Raw genomic sequence first — 21823 nt, 5'->3', positions numbered from 1 at the left:
CCACATGTATTAAGGTTCAAGCTTATGTCTAGAATATGTCTCATGTCTAGAATCTTATCACCAACCACAGTGCATATTCAGAAAGCAATAGGTCCGAAGCTAGTTCTTGATGACAGCAAGGCTTGCAAACTAAACAACACATTGTCATGGTCTAGTGGCTATATTCAGGCCCATATATCATTGCAAAAAGAAAAAGATATTTATCGTACATTTGTGAGGTAGGTTGCGAGGTCTAGCAGAGGAAACCCTTCCTACTTCCATGACTGTTCCACATCCAAAGTAGTGACTGAGCAAAGCTTTTCCTTCATGCCAGCCAATAAACGCAAAGTAAAATAAAACACTGCCCTAAGTATGGACAACTTTATGATCTTGCCCCGTCCTCTTTGTTTTAGATGGCCTTTTGCTTCCTTTTTTCAATCTGACTGATAGCCTGACTGAGGAGCCATTAACAAGGCAGAAGAAACTAGAACACAACACAAGAGTACAAGCCAACAGATACAGTGCCTGAAATTAATGGCAGATTCCAAAGCAGATAAAAGATCACATTTGTTTATTTTATTTGTTCAAAGTTCTTTTTAAAAATATCTTGCTCTTTAGCAAGAAAGAAACACAGACCGTTAAAAAACAAAAGCAGTCCTTGCCCCTTGGGCTTTACAATCTAAAAAGACAGGACAAAAATGGAAATGGCTTGGGAGGGAGGAGGAACTAAGCAAACTCAAGTCAAGTTAAAATAAAAAAAATCCTTCCAGTAGCACCTTTAAGACCAACTAAGTTAGTTCTTGGTATGAGCTTTCGTGTGCAAGCACACTTCTTCAGATACATCTGAAGAAGTGTGCTTGCACACGAAAGCTCATACCAAGAACTAACTTAGTTGGTCTTAAAGGTGCTACTGGAAGGATTTTTTTTATTTTGACTATGGCAGACCAACACGGCTACCTATCTGTAACTCAAGTCAAGTTGTTTGCAGGTTTTTCTGATGACCAGTGCAAGTGGAAAAGTTCAAGGAGAGGAGGCACAAAAAGTTGCTGGTTTCTCGCTGTGATGAAGGAGTGGTCCTGAATCCCTCCTCCTCCCTCCTCCAGTACAACCTGATGTAATGGCTGCTGCCAGGTTGCAGTTGATGGGAGTAGAACCTGACCAAAGATGTCTCTTTGTGTGCGTGTGGCAGTGTTAAGTCCACAAATCACTTACTTGTCATCAGGAACCAAAGATAAATTCAACCTGTATTTACTTTTTTGTAAACAGGACATCAAGTATGTGTGCTAAGCAATAGCAATACTGTTCTTTAACAATATAATTTATTAGGATTGTTGAAAGTGTTTATTATTATTATTACTTAAGAGAAAAGACTTTCCACCTGAAGAAATGCATGGTTTTTTAGAGCTTCAAAAGAAAACCTGTCTTGTCATTTAGCCATAAAAGCAGTTAGGAAAATGATTTTTAGTTACAAACAAGCTTTTTGCTTGTTGACACACCGCATTGTGCTCCCACTTTCCAGAGTATGTATTCCTCCCCTTCTGTTATGCAACACAGCAGAATAAAATTAGATTGCATCTAATCATTGGGAATATATTCAGTGCAATGATAATGACTGTTCTTTAGTAGATAATAGGATAGTACAACGTTGGACACGTCTTTCAGCATAATAAATTCCACGTTATCAGACTTAAATTATTTCCCTAATTGCAAAGTCCCCAGTATGTTTAGCAATGTCATACTTAAGGAACAATCCCACCCAAATTTATGAACATCTGCAAGTCCCCTTTTCTGAGTGTTATGCAAAAGCATTCAAGTGGGATCAAGTTGCATGGAGTTGTGATGTGCATATGTCAATCATTCTTAATGATCACTTAGTCCGGGGGGGGGGCAGTCTCCAAGGTTGGCCATTTGCCAGATAGCTTCAGACAATGCTTTTTGGGAGTGAAGGTATGTTTCCCAAGCCAAAACAGAAGTTGCCAAGTTGGTGACATTTACTCGTGTTCCATGGCTGGGCCTGGGATAGAGTAAATTGAAAGAAAAAATGAAAAATGTTAGACAGGGAAAAATGCTGGGTAGGTAAAAAGTCTGCACAAATTGCGGATTCCCCTTCAGCAGTGGGTGAGGCCAGATGTGTGTGTGTGTGTGTAGCAGTGGGAGAGTAGCCTGCATTGTCACTTGCAGTCAGCAAATTTGGATATTGATAGATCAACCTGTTGTCTTCTGGCCAAATAATGACCGAGGCAAACAGGTTTGGGACTAGCTCACATTCTGCTTGTCAGCTCATACTCCCTGCTCAGTACCATGTATGCAGTGGTCCCTGGTCCCCATTAGGACTGGTAGGTTAGAAGGCAACGTGACCTGCGGTAGGTGGACCAGAGACAGTGGCAGGTGTGAAACAATTAGTTCTAGTTGTGTCCCAATCCTCCTGTGGAGGCAGAATATCTGAGGGGAGACTAGAGTTAGGTAGGGCAGTGCCCCATTTGCCCTAAAGGAGCAGCCTTCACTGCATCTATGATAGTTACATCTTTTGAGTAATAACCAACATTCCCAGCTCTACCCAGTGAAGGCGGGGGGGGGGGGGGATCATCCTGGGACCTTTGGCACATAAAGCAGATGCTCTACTTTCTTAAATTATCCAAGACCCTTAAACTGCTTTTGGTTAGAAGGAAGGGAATGGGGACGATGATTTGCGATAAAAATGGTTTAAAAATAAAACAATTTTCAACATAACTACCTAATGCATGGGGACGCAGGTGGCGCTGTGGTCTAAGCCACAGAGCCTTGGGCTTGCCGATCAGAAGGTTGGCAGTTCGAATCCCTGCGACGGTGAGAGCTCCCGTTGCTTGGTCCCTTCTCCTACCAACTTAGCAGTTCGAAAGCACGCCAAAGTGCAAGTAGATAAATTAGTACCGCTCCGGCGGGAAGGTAAATGGCATTTCCGTGAGCTGCTCTGGTTCACCAGAAGCTGCTTAGTCATGCTGGCTACATGGCCCGGAAGCTGTCTGCGGACAAATGCTAGCTCCCTCGGCCAGTAAAGTGAGATGAGTGCCGCAACCCCAGAGTCACCCGCAACTTGACTTAACTGTCAGGCGTCCATTTACCTTTACCTTACCTAATTCATAACATAATAGAATTATAATTAAATCACATTTATGATTTCACATATGTCATGGGCGAATAGCAGTTTTCTGAATTTTTGTAAGTGAAAGATGTCACAAAAGGAAAGGATTGCACATCATAACTGTTGCCTGATAGAAGAAGGGGAATAGAGGACAATTATGTACAATGATTTGTATTTAAGTCAAGTTGAACTGAAACAAACAGGAGGCAGTGTCTGACTATATCAGAATATTGGGCAGAATTCACCTAACCGGCCTCCCATCAGTGGAAGGCCTTGCTCACGGTCTGAGCTTTTCTCACTCTTCTCTCCCTGCTCTCCGAAATTGGCTCCTCAGTTCCATGTGTGGGTGGAGGATAGGGGATCGTTCTGTCTGGCAAGCTGGAAGACCTGTGCAGAGAAAATGATGGGAAGAATGCAATGCTGAATTCCACCCGCTGAAATCAACGGACTTGAGTTAGTTGTGACTAAATGTACATTTTGTGGCCAGCAGGTACATGTGCTTTGGTTTCCTTGTTCATTCCTGAAGCTATCTGAGAAATGTAAATCTGGGTAGTCTGTTCATTTAAAAGGAGGAGCCGGGGATTGAATCCAGAGTCTTAAGCATGCAGAGCCAATGCTCCATTGCTGTTTTGTTTCCTGCCTGTGTTGGTACTGCGCTAATGATACTGCAGTGACTAAGCAAGACAAGACCAATAGGCAGAACAAACACAACTGATTTATCTGCACAGATTCATTTTCAGGGTGACCCAGCACCTGTTTGCTTTTGAAACAATTTCTAAATCACCTTTAGTTTTTGTGGATTGAAATGGAACTGAGCACCTTGTCCTTTGTTGTCGAAATAACATTACCCTTATTAACTTCTTAATGTTGTTTTTGGTTCTCTATGTGTGTCTGCTTAGTCACAAAATAGTCTTGCATATAAAGCAGGATTTAAAAACCGATAAGTTGACTTTCAAAGCAGGCAGTTTGCACTTTGAATTTTTAACAGCTAGAGTGCATTTGATGGGTGTTTCAATTATTGACAGCGTTTTTTTGTTGCAACCACCTTGTGCAGTTTGACAACATGTATGACTTGGCCATAACTAAAATTCTTTTATTTTTCCACCAGCCATATAGTCTTGATGCTGGCAGATGATATGGCATGCAACCCACGAAATCCAAGCCCAGCTACTGTTTTTAGTCACAAAAACATGGAACTGAATGTCTATGGAGATGACGTGGAAGTGGATTACCGAAGCTATGAGGTAAAGTATGGAGAAAATCCCGAACTGAGTGTTTGCCAACTTGGTGAACTGGGACACACTAATAGGTTGAGGAGGACATGTGTGTATTGATAGTCTGCCTGCTCAAAGGGTGGGAGGTCCGTTTGTGTCAAGAAACTAGAGGGAATTATTTCTAGAGCCACTAGGTATGTGTTGAAATAAAGTTCTACCATTTGGTCCCCCAAAATCTTGAACCACTGCTTCAGGAACTGTATCAACAGTATCACCAATATGTGATACTGGGAAGTAACGGTTCTGTTATTTTGCATGGCAGCATTGCTTTGTTGAAAATATGTAGAACTTTATTAATGATTGGGGTTTTTTAGTGCTTAGAACAAGTAGCATTTGATAAGTATTATTTTACACTGACATTTGAACTGTGTCTATTAAACTTTGCTAACATTTCCTAACATAACGGAGGTAATAGAGCTTGAGAATGAGTCTGAAGCATGGGTTTCCCAAGGCCATATTATACCAATTTTGAAAACAAGTCTTCCAAGATTCCTAACCCACATATACCAGTGCTAGTTGTTTTGCCATTTTAATGGCTTGAAAAGAGAGATGGTGGGGGAGTCTGCTTTCTGGCTGTTTACAAATGCTTGTCACTTGGAATTGATTGTCTTCATCTTAGCTGACCAGGCAGGTGTAAATTTCATAATCCTGTAATTGTATTTGGAATAATAAAAAAGCCTAAAGGCTTTAAAATATATTTTGTGTGTTTTAGAATTGGAGGCCTAGATTATAATTATTTTCCTTGCTCAAGGAATTCCTCACCAGTGTGAAGTCTTAATGCTGCCTTGGTTCGAGGCAGGGGGAAGAGAGCTTAGGGAGGAAATAACTCCAAAGTGAATTGGATTTTCTTGCTGAGAATGTGTATATTCTTGAGCTGCAGAGCCATTCTTCAACATAATGAGCAAGTTGGAGATTATTCAAACTCTCATACAAAATGAGAGGGTTATTTAGTAATGAGAGCACTTTAGGCACTTCATGAGCTCTGATAACAAAATGTTTGAGCACACCAAATCACTCTGGACAATTGAAAAGTTAATCAATGGGGCGGGTATGTCTTTGGTGTTTTCAAGTTCCTCAAAGAAATGAGATGTTGGGCTTCCCATTGTTTATAATTGGGCACAGGTATAAAGTTTTGACCCCAGGCGTATCTCTTAGAGGAATTGAGTACATGGCAGCTGCAATAATTTGCAGGCTTCCAAGCAAGCAGCAGAGCAAGCATCCTATTGTTGCCTGGATTAAACAATAATATTTCTGTCGGGGGAGGGGGGAAAGAAGATTTCGTGTCTGCCAATCTGACTTCTCAGAAGAGAATATGTTATCTCTCACTGTGTTCAGATTTTGGGTTTAAACAGCTGTCATGAGCCTGATTCATGTGAGCACTTTCTGAGCCTTCTGAATCTGTATGCAAACATAGCAGATTAGTGTTCTTTTTGTAAGTTTCTCTGCCCCCCCTCCCCCCAAATTGCTGGCCAGATGGACAATCTCTGATCAAACGTTTCTACCACAAGAATCTTATTTTCTTTCAGCCTCTGAGGGATTGTAAGTCTCAAAATATATTTATTAACATTTTGCCATGGTAACGCATAGTAATGTTGCTTGGTAAGCAGATACACAAGTTGTTCCACATAGATAAAGCCACACAGTGTGACAGGTGTTTAAATCAATGAAGGCACATTAGGAAGACTGAAATGGTGGTAGCCATGTGCTAGATATCATGTGTTTCAGCTGTAAACTTTATTATTCTTCAGTGATAAAAAGTTTTGAATTTTATGAAGAAGAAATTGCACGATGGGGGATTGTGAGGTCTGGTATTGCAGTCAAATCTACTGGTCTATTAATGAACCGCCCTAGACATTAGTGGCTGTTTTATATGACAACACGTCTTGCCGGGCGGGGGGGGGGGTATGCATTAAAATGCAGGGTATAAGATAGTTAGGAAGGATGATAATCTTCTGTGTTTAGGTTACTGTGGAAAATTTTCTGCGAGTATTAACAGGCAGAATCCCAGCCAGTGCACCTCGCTCAAAGCGTCTGCTTTCTGACGACAGAAGCAATATCCTTATATATATGACAGGTAATTGTATTCCCTTCAACATTTTGCATTGTGATCTTTGCACTGCACATATTTAGAGCAATACCTGTCAGAGAGGTCTGTTCCTTTCAGAGCAGAATACTTCACCTTGCTGAATGGCTTTTCTTGCAGTAGGTTTGCTAGAGTTATGAAAGCGAATGGTTATATCAAACTAATTGCAAAATAAATCAATTCAAGTCATATGCTGAACATACCAAAAAAAGTCTATTTAGGGGGACATTACCAGAATGATGATTTTAATGGTCTTCCTGTTAAGTACAGAGGACCACATTTAGCTTGTATCCATGAGTCAGAAAGAAAGCCATTGTGTAATTTGTGTAACTGCAGTGCATGTGATGTATACCAGGGCCCATAACTGGGGTGATACACTAGTGACTTTTTGAAATTGATAAGTTTAGCTGTGAAGAGACATTGAGTGAATTCCTCAGATATTGAACTGGTTGAAAAACAAAATTAGAGCTCTCCTGAACTTCTTCCTTCAACACTGAATTTCTTCCTTGCAACTACTAAGCACCCTTTTCACCTTCCATCCAATTATACAGTCACCATGCCCTCCTATTCTGTAGCCCAACTTTGTATCCTGATTTTCATCTCTACTTCCTTCCCCTCTCCTCCTCCTCCACTTTCTCAACTGTCCCTTGCATTCAGACTACCCCACATGTCCATGTCTCTTCCTCCGCTCCTGTTGCGCACCCTGTTTTTATGCAAATCTATGTGGCACTGCATATCCTCCTGTGGTGACTGCATGACAACACTGTTACATTTTTACTATATGTAAGAAGATATGTAGTCTCCCCATATTCAAGAACTAGAGATCTTTCTAGTATTGAGGAGTTTGTTATGCTACACCTTCACTGGTTTGACTGGGGAAGAGGAACTCGCAGTTCAAAAGAAAATTTGTGTGTCTCATGAAAGAAAAATAGTGGTCTATACAAAAGGGAATGGTTTATACAGATATGATACTGTTAAAGCCTGCTCAGTCTCAGCTTGCTGAGGCTGAACTCTGGTGTTTCTTGAATTGTTTCTTTCTTCTCTGCCTTTTATCTCCATAATGAATTCTTCATGATGAATGACTAAAAAAGCGTATTTACGTGATGTTGCTTTAGCTTTTAGAGCATGTCAGTTTAATTTATGCTTTTTCCTTCCAAGGTCATGGTGGGAATGGTTTCTTGAAATTTCAGGATTCTGAAGAAATCACAAATGTAGAGCTTGCAGATGCCTTTGAACAAATGTGGCAGAAAAGGAGGTAAACTTTTGCTGTCTCATTTCTGAATAAATGATACACATTCATTTTTACTATCTCCTCCAGTTTTCCTAGAGGGAATTGCCTAACAGTCTGTTTACAACCTTATGAAAATGAATAGAGGCATACTAATTTTTAATGAATCCAGTCATTATTCCCTTTAAGTTTCTTCTATTTGATCTTATTAGATCAGGAATGAACTCATGGGTCTGTGAACACATTACAATGGAACTTCTCTTAAGCAGAAACTAGCAGTGCCGTGTGTGTGTGTGTGTATGTATGTATATATATATGTATATACACACACACACACATATATATACATGGCACTGCTAGTATACAAATACATTATATATATATATATATATATATATATATATATATATATATATATTTTATACACACACACTAAAAACCATCCCATTTTGCTAGTTTTTTCATGAACAGTGGAATCCTATACATGTCTGTATAGAACTAAGTGGTGCTATTTTTCTAGAAAAAGAGGTGCCAGAACTCACCATGACCACCTCCCTCTTTCTCTTAGAAATCACAATGGCACCCATCTGAGAGGTGCTGGAACTGAGTTGCATCAAGTTCCTACTGAAAAAAAGCCCTGGAACTAAGTCTGGGATAGGATTGAAATCTTCAATGGCTCCTAATCAAAAGTGTTAATGACCTTTAGGAGCCATAGGAAAAATGGCCCATGATTTATTTTAAAAAATGGTAGACACAAAATATGTTCGTTTTCTTCCAGGTACAATGAGTTGCTGTTTATCATTGATACGTGCCAAGGTGCATCCATGTATGAACGATTTTATTCTCCCAATATAATGGCTTTGGCTAGTAGCCAGGTTGGAGAAGACTCACTTTCAGTAAGTGTATAGCTTTAATTGTATTAGTTAATAATATATGGATGCTGGAGGTTTGGAATTCTGTAATGAAAATCTCTGCCCTTTACCAGATTTGGTGCTTTAAACAAATGCTACTGTATAAACAAGTCTGCCTGAATGTATTCAATAGAAGATATTGTTCCTCTGGCACATGTTTTGCATCTAATTTGGGGTTTTTTTAGATACAGAGAGCAATACTGTAGAGAAATGAAGGCTAGCATGTGGAATAATAAATGAGTTTAAACAGAAAGTAGGACTATGACATGGTTGGTGGACAAAATGGTGGGAGGTTTGATCAGTGACAACATTTCCAAGATACTTTTCTTGTTGGGGCCTTCAACTTCTGTCAGCATGACCAATGGACAACAATGATGGGAGTTGTAATTCAAAACATCTAGAGGGCAACAGGTTGGAGAACCTGTTATAAGCAATTGGGCAGCACATCATGGTAGAAGAAGCAATTAAAAAAAAAAGGATTCTCATGATGGCTTTTTAATGATTAGTCATTGTATTTTGGATAATTAGACTGTCCACAGAAGGTAACTTATAAGCACGCAGTCGATGTGGGGCTTTTCACCTCAGTCCTTAGTGCTGAACACGATTGTCACTGAATGTGCTTCACAAAAATTTCTGTGCTTTGATTTTTCAGCATCAACCAGATCTTGGGATTGGAGTTCATTTGATGGACAGATACACATTTTATGTCTTGGAGTTCTTGGAAGAAATCCATCCAGCTAGCCAGACCAATATGAATGACCTTGTAAGTACTAGTTAACTGGCTTTATCAATGGTTTCTACCACAACTTTTGCAAGGCTGCTGCATTTAATTAATATAACCCTTTTTTTAACAACCACCTGTTTCCCAGCCTGGATGAGATTATTCATATTTTTTTCAGTTGTGAGATTGAGAATCAGACTTGCCCAAGCTTACCTGATTTAGCTTTCAATCTAACATTTTATACACTGCACAATTAAAGAAACTAATTCCATTAGGCCATTGAATCTTGGCAATAAAGCTATGTTTTGATTTAGTGCCATTAAACACTGAAGTTTTGCAAGCCATTGGTCCACTACATGCAATGCTGCCTTTCAGTTTAATTATTGTAAAAACGAGTGACTTGAGCTAAGCTTCAGAGCTGTTGTTTCAGTTCCTGGACTCAGTGGAAATTCTTATTAACCCTATCTGCAGTTATGTTTGCTGCCAATAAATCATCATCAATCTTTATTACTGTCCAGAGACCCAACAAATCGTTCCAAAGCAATACACAATTCATACAGCCTACCTCCAGGTTAAACAAGCATTTTGTTCAGAATATAGGGATCATTGGTTCTTGCAACCACCGATAAAAACTTTGCCACTGCTAATGTTCTAGCGTTTGTCTGGTCTTCCAATAAGAACCTGACATAGTGAGCCTCTGATTTTCCCGGGAAAGGTACCAGCAAGCGTAATATCAGTTCAGCCCTGGCTTGCTCATATTTTGCACAGTGCAACAAAATATGTTTTATGGAATCGATGTCTTGAGCACACGAGCAAAGTCTGTCCTGGTAGGGAACTCCTCTCAACCAGCCATCCAACACTGCAGAAGGAAAGGCGTTTAGTCTGCTGCCAATAAAAGCTAATCACAGCTTGGAATAGGGGCCACAGATCAATTTGGGGGGTGGCACATGCTTTTCATGTAGAGAATCCCTGCTTTAATCCCTGTCATCTCCAGTAGCATCAGAAAGAAGATGGTAAGAAAGACCTCTGCTGGAGAGCTGCTTCCTGGCAGTATAGACAGTATTAGAAAGGTTGGACAAAAAGCCTTCAGGGAGCTTCATAAGTAGAACAGAATTAAAAGTGCAGTCCCAAGCATGTTTACTCAGAAACAAGTCCTCCTGAGCTCAGTAGGACTTGCTCTGTAATTAGTATAAATTAGTATAAATAGTGATATCCAATCTACGTCCTACCTGGAAGAGACCCATTGAAATCAGTTTACTTAAGTTAATCAGGATTTCAGTGGGTCTTCACTCAGTACAGCTTATTCAGATACAGTACTACCCTAAGGCTATACCAGCTACTGATACTTATTTTAAAAAATCAAGAATAAAAAATCTGCTTGGCAGTCACATCATAGCCGATTAGTAGAGACCATTCTTAACGTCTGATTTATGGAGCCCAAGTGCAATGACACATTAGTGCCTTCTGCACGTGTTCGGAGACACTGATGAGACAAGCTGACCTGCATATGCTGAAAAACTTCAATTGATGCTGTTGGGATGGGCAGTCAAGTCTCGGTCCTGGCGCTGTTTTTTCTAACATGATCCAAACGCATGAAACAAGGCTAAAAAAATAGGCACTGAAATGAGATGCTGTGTTTCCCTTGTTTGTAGTCAGCTATGTCCTACTCAGAGTAGACCCACTAAAAATTAACGAACCTAACTTAGTCCTGTCTATTAATTTAAATGGGTCTCCTCTGACTAGGACTAGCATGGAATACCTCTCCTTGTCATAAAAGTAACCTGACTGCCTAATTGTAATCAAATTATATGGTACAGCAATGGAAGGCAGCAAAATGTGCATCCCAGTGGATTTGGTATAACACACCCCAAATACTTTTGCATGTCTATAATGTAGCTTTTCTTGAGTGAGAGATTTTGAGGTCCATGTGATGCATTTATATCCTGTCTTACAGATTCTAGAGATGGGTTTTAGTTTACATTAAGGGTTACTGACATGCTCTTTTAAAAGATATGAATTGTGGAGTGGATATATAATATTTGATTATTTTGAGAATAGAATGCACAGCTGTTTGAAAGAACTTACCAGCATTTTGACTATGGAGATTGGTGCAGTCTTATTGTTCAATAAGATGGCATTAATTTTGCAATAACCAGCCCACGCTGACAGGTTGGGTAGTGACACAGAACAGAGGCAGTGACTAATACTCAGCCTTCTTACTACAGAGAGGACAAAGCTTTTTATTTTTAAATTACAGCCAAAAGCTATCTTAACAAGGCACAAGTATGGGATAAAGAATCTTGAGTACAAGCCAAGTAGCACAATACTAAGTTGATCTTGCAATTTTGATCAGATTGGCTGCTATACTTTGTCCGTAGTCTGTGGAATTCATAGTCTGTGGAATTCAGCAGCAGTGAGCAAGTATAATTATAATTATGATTATTATTTATACCCCACCCTTCCCGACCAAAACCAGGCTCAGGGCGGCTAACATCAAATTTATAACACATTAACATAAAATCAGGCAATCAATTAAAATACATCCTAAAATCAGATCAGGATCAGAATAAAATCCAATCAGATGGCAACCCGCAGATTAGTTTGTGCTGAACTTATATGAGCCTGTGAGAAAAATTGGGAGGCCACTTTCATGCAAGTTCTTATAAAAGGGGAGAGGGAGTCAGACTGAACCCCAACCAAAGGCCTGGTGGAACAGCTCCATCTTGCAGGCCCTGCAGAAAGATGTCAAATCCTGCAGGGCCCTGGTCTCTTGTGACAGAGTGTTCCACCAGGCCGGGGCTGGGGCCAGTCTAATCTCCTGGAGGCTCTGGACCTCCAAGATGTTATTATTTGCGGGCCATAAGGTCCTCTGTGGGGCATACCAGGAGAGGCAGTCCTGTAGGTATGAGGGTACTAGGCTTATAGGGCTTTAAAGGTTAAAACCAGCACCTTAAACCTGATCCTGTACTCCACCGGGAGCCAATGCAGCTGGTATAGCACTGGATGAATGTGATCCCATGGCGAGGACCCCATAAGTTGTCTCGCCGTGGCATTCTGCACCCGCTGGAGTTTCTGGGTCAGCTTCAAGGGCAGCCCCATGTAGAGTGAATTACAATAATCAAGCCTGTAAGCTGTACGTAAGCTGCCATCTGGAAGGCGGTATGAAAACGATATACTAGTTAGAAATTTCAGTCTGTAACTTGCTGATGGTGGGACAGATTTCCAAGCCGTTTCCTTTCATGGCTTTAAGTTCTACGTTAATTTTTATTTAGGGGAAACTAAGGCTGCATTGTCATGTGCCTCTGGGGTTAGGCTTCACTGAACACAGTAGGACTTCTTTCTAACAACACATGCACAGGGGTTGGTAAACTCTTTGTAAAAGATGGTTTGGCTCCTGCGATCTTGTCCTTTGTGCACACATTCTCTTCTTCCCTTACAAGCCGTCGTTTACTTTCTCGGTACCTAGTAGGGGCAAACCTTTGTTTGCTGTTGCATCAAACCTTGGTTTAAAGGTAAAATTATTGCTTACCCACTTTGCACGTAACAGCAAATTAAAGCTTTGACATGCATCAAGCTGAGGAGTGGAGTTGAGTCAAGCGGAGGACATGAAATGGAAGGTTGGGAAATGTGTGGGTAAATTTGGAGATGTGCCCAATTAATTGGGCACTGCAAGCTTTGTTTTGATCCGTTAACATGGCAGCTACCTACCTACTAAGGTAGCTTAGTTACTTTAAGTGTCTTGAAGTCACTAAGAAGTGGCACAGAAGTAATTTTAATCTGGGTCAGGGATGGCTAACCTATGGCAGTCCAGATGTTGACTCCAAGTCCCCAGCCAGCATGGCCATTTTTCTTATCAGTTGGGGGTGGGAGAGTAGGAGCTGAACAACATGGTGAAGGCTGAAGGTTAGCCACCTCTGATTTAGGTTAATCTGGGAAATGTGTGCTTGGCTTTGGCATTAAAAGCAGAACAATAGTGCATCAATAAAGCAGAATGAAAACCTGGATGTTGCCGGTGGGCTGCATTAAGCTTGGTAAGTTGCAAAGTCTGCAGGCTTGCCGTTGACCATATTTACTGACCATTACATTCAATAGAAATGAACACAGTGTCAACAATTGTTTTCTCTTTGACTCTCCCTCACTTACGTGTAGTATTGGGGCAAGCATCTGTTTTGACCAATGCACATTTGCCTCCTTTATATAGTTTCAGGTGTGCCCTAAAAGTTTGTGTGTGTCTACACCTGGACATCGGACAGATCTGTTTCAGAGAGATCCTGAAAATGTTCTGATAACTGATTTCTTTGGAAGCGTACGAAAAGTAGAAATTACAACGGAGACCATTTCTCTGGATCCTAATTTAGCACCTCAGGAGACCAGGTATCTTGCTTATTGTTGTTAGCCGCCCTGAGCCCAGCTTTGGCTGGGGAGGGTGGGATATAAATAAAATTTATTATTATTATTATTATTATTATTATTTTATTTCCACGTTTTGACTTTATTATGCAAAAAAACATTTCGAGGCATTTGTGATTTTTCTAAGAGTTCAAGTCGTGTGTGTGTGTGTGTTGGGAATGTTAATGTGTGTATAAACCTGCTTGGTGTTCCTACTAAGCAACAGTGGGCAGTGCTTAGAATGGCACTTGCAGAAATTATTGCTCGTTTTATGAATTGTTTTCTATTGTGAATATTAACTTTGGTATTTGTGCTTTTGTTGTGGGAGCCACAGGGGCTGTAGGGGTTGTGGATAAATAGAAGATAAATTGCTACATGGAAGAAAGGAAAGACAATGCAAATGATCTCAATGGAAGCATTATTATTATTATTATTATTATTATTAACTTTGTATTACACCATTCATCTGAAGATCACAGGGTGGTTCACAACATAAAAATATGAAATTAAATCACCAAATACATAATAAAACAAAAGCAAAACAAACCAATAAACCCCCTCAAACAGATGCATTTAAAAGGCTTTAGTGCAGAGGGGACACCAGTATTGTGCTAAGATACCAGTATGTCCATTACTAGCCCTATGTATAGAGGACTAGAAAGGTCTCATGGGGTGAGATCACACAGGCATACTTCAAACTTGATCGGTGATTTGCATGTGTGAATCAGGTCAAACACCACAGGGACCTCAATATTTTCTGTAGAAGCAGTTTGGCAGTTCACAAGGCATCAGTTGATGAATGAGCTACATATATGAATGAGCTACTTACATATATAGGCTCTTTGTTTCTACTTCAACATGAGAGTGATTTTCTGATTCTGGGACACACAAATTCAATATACTACCTAAACATTGTGGTTTCAGTCTAATGGGAAGGTGTGTCCTGTTTCTAGACAGAATGCTATAAATCTTGTGCTTACCTTATAGGCTAGTGTGTATGCAATGGAAAGAAACAGTTTAAAATGGATTCCTCTGTTGAAGCATTGAGGATTTACAGAATTTAAACTTTCAGTAGATTGATTTTATTCATGGTGCTGTATTGCCATCTATTGGAAGGACTTTGGATAAGCAAGAACTGAGTTGTAAGGATTCTAAAGTCTTTTAATACATGCACATACTTAGACGCTACAGAAATCTTCCTCTAATGTAGTACCTAAATGTTTACACAAACCATTTATGGCCAATTATTCAAATGTGTGGTTCTCTTTCAAAGCAGTAATTGGAATTTTGTCCAGTTTGTAGCCACTGATCTTTTTTTCCCTTCTTAATTTATTTATTCAAAGTTATAACCAAACATATTTTCCAAAAACATATCCTTATTTCCCCCCCATTTTTCCTCCCTCCCCCTCCCCCCCACAGAACCCATCCTCCCACCCCACCCCCCGACTTCCCTCAGTTCCAGTCTTTGGTTTCTCCAATAACGCTATTTTCTGCATGTTACAGAGTTGTGTAGATCTTCAAACTGTTTAGCTAATTATTATCCGTAAAAAAAATTGTGAATGTTTATTCAAAACCTGCCAAGGAGTCCAGTTCGCTTTGCTGCGTCTTCAAATACTTTGTGAAAGGTTCCCATTCATCCTTAAAGTCACAGTTATCCTTGTCCCGTAACTTATATGTCAATTTTGCCAGTTCTGCATAGTCCATCAATTTTTCTTGCCATGATTCTTTAGTTGGGGTTTCTTCAGTCTTCCATCCTTGTGCTACCAGAACTCTCGTGGCCGTTGTCGCGTACATGAAGATGTTTTTCAACTTTTTTGGCAGGTCTTTCCCTACAATCCCCAACAAAAATGCCTCAGGTTTTTTAACAAATGTTAAATGGAACATTTTCTTCAATTCATTGTATATCATTTCCCAAATTTTTTTAATTACTTTACAATCCCACCACATATGATAAAATGTTCCCTCCTTTTCCTTACACTTCCAACATATGTAGCCACTGATCTTAATCCTTCCATGTAGCATATTCCCTCATGCTGCAAATAATATAAACATTCTTTATCATATTACATATAAACATTGAAAAACTTCCATCTCTTTATTCCACCGGAATAGTAATTGTGTTTGGGGAGTGGGGGATGGAGCAGCCGTATTACCTTAGGTTCTGCAATTTGCCTCTTCATGTACCTTGATCCTTGAAGTTGATGCTGAGGGTCATTATACGGTGCATGTAGCTGCAAAAGGAAATCGTAGCCCACTATTTTGCTTCCTCATTGGCTGTGCTCAGTACAGAGCAGAGTAGACAGTGCTGTGCTGGTGGACAGCAGTGTGCCTGACTGTACCTCCTGTGGTGCCTGCAAAAGGTCTTAGTAAGTATCCCCATAAAACTCCACAGTTGTCAGGAGCTGGAGTCAACCGTAGGTTAGCAACCAAATCAAACCATGGTGTCAGTGAAGTTAACTCTTTATTCAAGAAATCAAAACACCACAGGCCTAGTGTTCCCAGCAGCTCTCCCCAGTAGGTCTTGCTACAACAAGGCAGTTGCTAGGAATGAAAGTCCCTGCCTTCCACCACCCTCTAAGGCTCCTCCTCTCCCGGGCTTTTCCCAAGCAGTCTCGGACTGTTTACACACAACTAAACTCTGCTCTTTTGATTTTTCTGTGTGTCCTAAGAGACCCAGGGGGAGACTCCCTGGCTTCTTCAGCAGCCTGCCCCTCTAGCTCCTAACCTCTTTCTACTCCAGCCTCTGAGTCTGGACTATTCCCTGCCATAGCCTCGTCATGTTCACTAAACCCTGTTACTTCTTCAGCTTTCGACAGCCCCTCCTGCTTCCTCTTTTTCCTCTGACCACTCATTGTTGTCCCATCACAATTCCCTTGGCTCTGAACCTTCTTCCCCTAGGGTGCTCCTTAGGGGTTCCCCAGCTGGTGCCACCCACCACTCCACAGCATCCAGCCAGGCCATCACAATAGTACACGAGAGACTTGTTTGCTCTTCTTACTCAGGTCTAGCCATTCTTACATTGAACGTAACCCCTTAAATGTATCCTTAGTTCATTGAATTCTAGGATTTCCCACCTTCATGTGGCTCTCTTGACATTTGGTAGTCATTATCCCCTACCACACGACAGCCATTTTGTGTTATGCCACACCCCCACAGCAACCACTTGGGGCCTGGTGCTCACAGCACTTTCTCAAAATTCCAGATGTACCCACTGGCTCAAAGGTTGGATAGCTCTGTTCCAGAGTAATATTCGACTGAAAGAGGGAAGCCATTGCCAATTTGGTAATGGGCAAGCTTATGGAGTGTAGACCTTTCTCCATTTTTTCTACCCAGTCAGCCTAGACTAGAGTAGAGGTTGAAGAACATAAAGGCAATGTGCTATTCAGTATGTGGGAATCATCTCCACGAAAGCTGTTCTGATCTCCTGGAAAACAAGCAGAATGCAGATATGAGGAATTTCTGGCTATGACATTTTTGTCCAGAGCGTCAATTATGTGGTCTCCCCATCCAAAAAATATGGCTATGTAGAATCAGACTATTGACCTAAAATTGTTGTTGTACAACCCCCCAAGTACACAAGTACATATATAAGGATATTAAAGTTTGATGGAATAGGCCTGTCAGAATTGGATGGGCAGAAGCTACTAATGCGTAGGATTCCTGCTGAATCAGCTCAAAGGTCCACCTACTTCACGATCCAACCAGATGTCTATGGAAAGCCCACCTGCCTGACATCAGGGCAGTAGCTGTCTCCCATTGCTGCTCCCCAGCAACAAATACTGAGAGGTGTGTGATAAACCTAGAAAAGTATATATAGTTATCACGATTAGTAGCCATTGATTGACTTCTCTTTCAAAAATTGCTTAATTCACCTTTAAAGCCACCGGAGCTAGTGGACAATGCTACCTCTTCCATAGTCTCGCTGTATTAAGTACTTCCTTTGTCTGTTGTGTTCAGCTCTGTTGAATGAGCCACATCTTCCTTGCAGTCGATGTATGTCTGAAACTGACCAATTCCTACCAACTAGAGAGAAAAAATTTGGAGTTCTTTTAAACTCTCAGCAGGTGTTAATGGGTCCACATTGTAGCCTGAAGACACATGATGTAATAATCTTGCTGAAGCTAAACATGTCTGGGTCAGCTCAGGGTCTGGGCCAGAGATCACCTGGGAATCCTGTGCCTTGAGTCCTATGAAGGGAAGGCAAAATATAAACACACCAAGAAGGACATTATTGTTCCTGGTAAGATCTGTATTGCTGTATATATCAAGTGTCTGGTAATGTCTGGACCTTGAATGGGGAGGATAAACACACACACACACACACACACACACACACACACACACACACACTTTGTGGCCCAGGAAACCTCTGCTAAAAGCAATTCTAGGATTGTTTATAGCTGTAGCTCAGTTCATTAAAGCACCAGAATTCAGACTAGGGATTCCAGCAGCTTTCTTAATGTTGCATTTTTGCACCTTGTTGCTACAGCCCATAAATCGTGTAACCTCTGGAGGGGGAGTGTATTGCACTACATGATGTTATATTGGAGGGGCAGGGCTGTTCTTCATTAATGTAGACTGCTAATACCAATATATCATCCTTCATATGCGTGTATAAGAATTGCCTCTGTGTGTGTGTGTGTGTGTGCGTGCGTGCAGTCTCAAACAGTATAGTAAACAGATTTAGAAGTATGATGAATAGGATAATAATAGACCTGCACAAACTTGTGGGAGAAAAGTTGACATTCCACTTGGATGAATGTTTTCAAAAATAATCTGCTCATTTAATTTTGAATAGATGTGGAGTTTGTATTCCCACTGTGATACTTGTGTTGTTTTTCAAACTCTACTTGCTCTCCTAATTGGTTCGCCCCTCTGAGCTTGGATTCAAATGTTTCCTGAATCAATCACATGCTACATTTTCCTTTAGCATCAGCAGAGCAGGGATAGCTTACCCTGGTATGATATCTCACTATGGTGCTGCTGAGTAAACTGTTCCTGTAAAGCGATAGAGGTCCTTCTCCCCCGCCACCCTATACTTTCTCTACCATGTTTGTTCTCAAACCCTTTCAGGAAAGCTCTTCACATACAGGCATCCCCCATTTACACGTGTTCAGTTCCCATGTGACCATGCATACATGTGGCCCCAGAAACCCAGAAGTGGGGGGGGGACCTGAAAAGCCTCAGCAAAGCCCTGCTGTGCCTCCAGCTTGCAAGAAGGCTCCCCCTTGGAGCCCAAAGAGGACATCTCCTATAATATGATATACTCATATCCAGTTAGCAGTCATATAGCCATATCTGAACTCACATGAAGCTTCTGGACTGTATTTCTGGGTCCTGTGTGCAAACATTAGTCCAAACCACTTACTCTGCAACAGGAAAACCCCACGCTGCTCCTATGCATACTGTAAACTTTATGTAGAGAGGAATAATGATTTCAGACATGCATGGGCTTCCTGAATCTATACATTTAGAAAAGCCAAATAGTGGTTTCTGCGCAACATTCGCAATCTGCTTTGCTAAGCTGTGGATTCTGTCTATGTGGTTGTGTTTGTGTTTCCATGTGAGTTTCCGTTGGATGAACTTTATTAGAAAGTGGTTTCTAATTTTAACTCGCATTAGATAACTTTTCTGAAACTTTCTTTTAAAAATGAAAAGGGACTGATTTGATCTATGTGGCAAAGTGCTGTAGCTTTGTAATAATTTTTCAAATATGTCCTTTTGTATAATTTCAGGTAGACTTCAAAGATTGTCTCTCAGTAATTTAACTCTCTCCCTCTGAATATATGTATATGTATATGTTGACAAAATGTGTTGTTCTTTGCTGGCAGCTTAAAATATGGACTGGTGAACAGCAACCAGGTGGTGTAAGCCATTAGTGTATGAGATAAAGGAAGCCAGACCTAACAATACAATTCTATGCATATATACAGAGTCCCATTGAGCTAAATGGGGCATTCTTCCTTCCTTCCCAATTTGACCAGAGGCAAGCCATATAGGAAGGCTATTCATACTTGAGGACACATTTTCCTTAATTTTTTTTCCTCCTGGAAAACACTGTGATGTATTTGAGCCACGGCTTGGCTCTGATACTAGTTGTGAGTTCTAGTGCCTAAGTTGGAAACTTTCATTGCCAGGTTCACCACCCCTATATTTTTTGTTTTCTGTTTTATGCTTTGTCTGTTGCCTGCTTGATCTTGAAGTAGACAATCCCAATAACAGAAATCATCACTTGAAATGTGGTCAGTTCAAGAAAAGCAAAATTAATTAAGGTTATAAAACTAGTCTACAAGTTGCAGTGAGAACTCTGTGGTACACTGTTGAAAATATGTCTCCTTAATGTTCAACTGTGGCACTTGTAATTATCACATCAATAAATTGAAAATTATCTAGCAAATCTTATGAAATGGCATATTAATTGCCATACTGTGTTGGATTATAGGTCAAACTTCCATGAACACGAATAGTTTGGAACTGGCTATTGATTTTTATTTTTTCTAAAAGATGTGAGTCAGGACTTAGCATAATTTAAAATGCGGAATCTGCCTTTCTGCCAAAAGGTCTCCAAGGTTATATTTTACAAAATACTAGCAGTATTTTAGCATTTTCAAGATCAAATCTAGAGCATGTAAGGCTCTAGAGTCAGTCAAGGTCATGCCTGAAAGATGCTCTGACAGCGTTTTTAAAAAACCAAATGGGATGTGTGTTTTATTTTTATTTTTGAGGCATCACTCAGTCATTTCCAAACTTAGGCTGTAGAGAGTAGGACTTGGTGGCCACATATCCCAGAGATGACGCTCTTGTCTAGTAATTAGAAGGAAATTGTACATTTTCCTTACCATCTGCTTTAAAAGCTTTAGGTCGGAGTGAGAGATGTCTGCGTCTTACCAGAAGATGGCAGTTGTGCCAAGCAGAAAATTTCAGTTGGTGGTCCTTTCAAGCATGAGCTCCCTGTCACATTTGGAGGGTATGAGGAAATAGCCTGTAGTACAATAGCAAACATTATCTAGTCAGATCAGCTTAGTACCTAGTAGCAAATTTATTGGAAATAGGGACCAATCTAACTTAGAAACTGTTCATTAAATAATGGTGGCAAAAATGTTTAGATTCACAAGGAAAGGAAAGAAAGACACAATGATTCTACAATCTATGTTTCATTTAAGTCTTGTGACATAAGCTTCCAAGGACTAGAGTCCACTTCAGACGCATGAAGTACAGTTCCAAATAAGGAAACAATTTGTGTTTGTGTGTGTGTGTAATGGAGAAGAGTAAGGTTGGGGGGCGGGGTGGAGAAACTGTATAAAGAACAGACAGTGCCAATTACATTAAAGCAAAATAGTTATAGTGACCATTAACAAGATGGTATTGGCAATAACATAGACACCCTGACGTTGGTTAGCTAATTAACAGCATGTGATGAGATAAAAACCCGTAAACTTGATTCAAAGCACAGGTGATAGAACTAAAGTCCTGGATTCCAGAAATTCATGCTGGTTTCATGCCAGAGTTTCCCTCTGAAGCATCAGGATCTGGGTGGCAGTATAAATAGTGATTGTGCTAAGGTAGGTGTCTTGCTGCAGTGGACCAAGACAAAGCAGGTTGTGTCTGCTCCTAATCCTCAGGAATTCGCTGTTCCTTTACCTTTTGGTATGGCCAGTACTGCATTGAGTGACTGGTGGGCTCTTAATGTCTTGAGAGATGTACATGTTGACATGTAAGAAGCAGAGTGGGATTCTGCCATTTCAAGTTTGGGGTGCCTAATCTAGTATTTCCATGAATATAATTTCACCTTGGCCTTGTGTGCCCTTAGACTGTATTCTATGAACTACTGGCTGATAGCAGCAGCTACCATGAAAATGGTTTGATGTAGTCTTGAACACTTAAAACAATCATTCTACAATCTCCCACACAAAAAATGTTCTACAGCTGTACTGGATAATGAACTTGCAGTAAACCGTCAGATAATAGTTTGGTTTTGAACAGTAAATGAATATGTTGTTAAGCATGACACATAATGCTATGACACTTGTGTTTTGACATTTGGTGATATTTGCCATATCCGTAGCTTCCCATCAGCCTGCTTTTTGAGACTGGAGCAAACTTAGTTAAAGAACATG

General features: G+C 40.5%; 1 protein-coding gene across 1 annotated transcript in view; it reads left to right on the top strand.

Annotated features, from left to right (window-relative positions):
• Positions 1–21823, top strand: part of PIGK (phosphatidylinositol glycan anchor biosynthesis class K) — a 108808-nt gene that overhangs the window by 12675 nt on the left and 74310 nt on the right. Inside the window, exons 4-9 of the mRNA XM_081009003.1 lie at positions 4209–4344; positions 6337–6448; positions 7616–7712; positions 8464–8581; positions 9249–9359; positions 13519–13691. Coding sequence (XP_080865129.1) covers positions 4209–4344; positions 6337–6448; positions 7616–7712; positions 8464–8581; positions 9249–9359; positions 13519–13691 — 747 coding nt within the window. The remainder of the gene's footprint in view (positions 1–4208; positions 4345–6336; positions 6449–7615; positions 7713–8463; positions 8582–9248; positions 9360–13518; positions 13692–21823) is intronic.

Source organism: Podarcis pityusensis, assembly GCF_964106645.2.
Source record: "Podarcis pityusensis genome assembly, chromosome: 6".
NCBI lineage: Eukaryota > Metazoa > Chordata > Lepidosauria > Squamata > Lacertidae > Podarcis > Podarcis pityusensis.
This window is presented reverse-complemented; position numbering and strand designations above follow the sequence as displayed.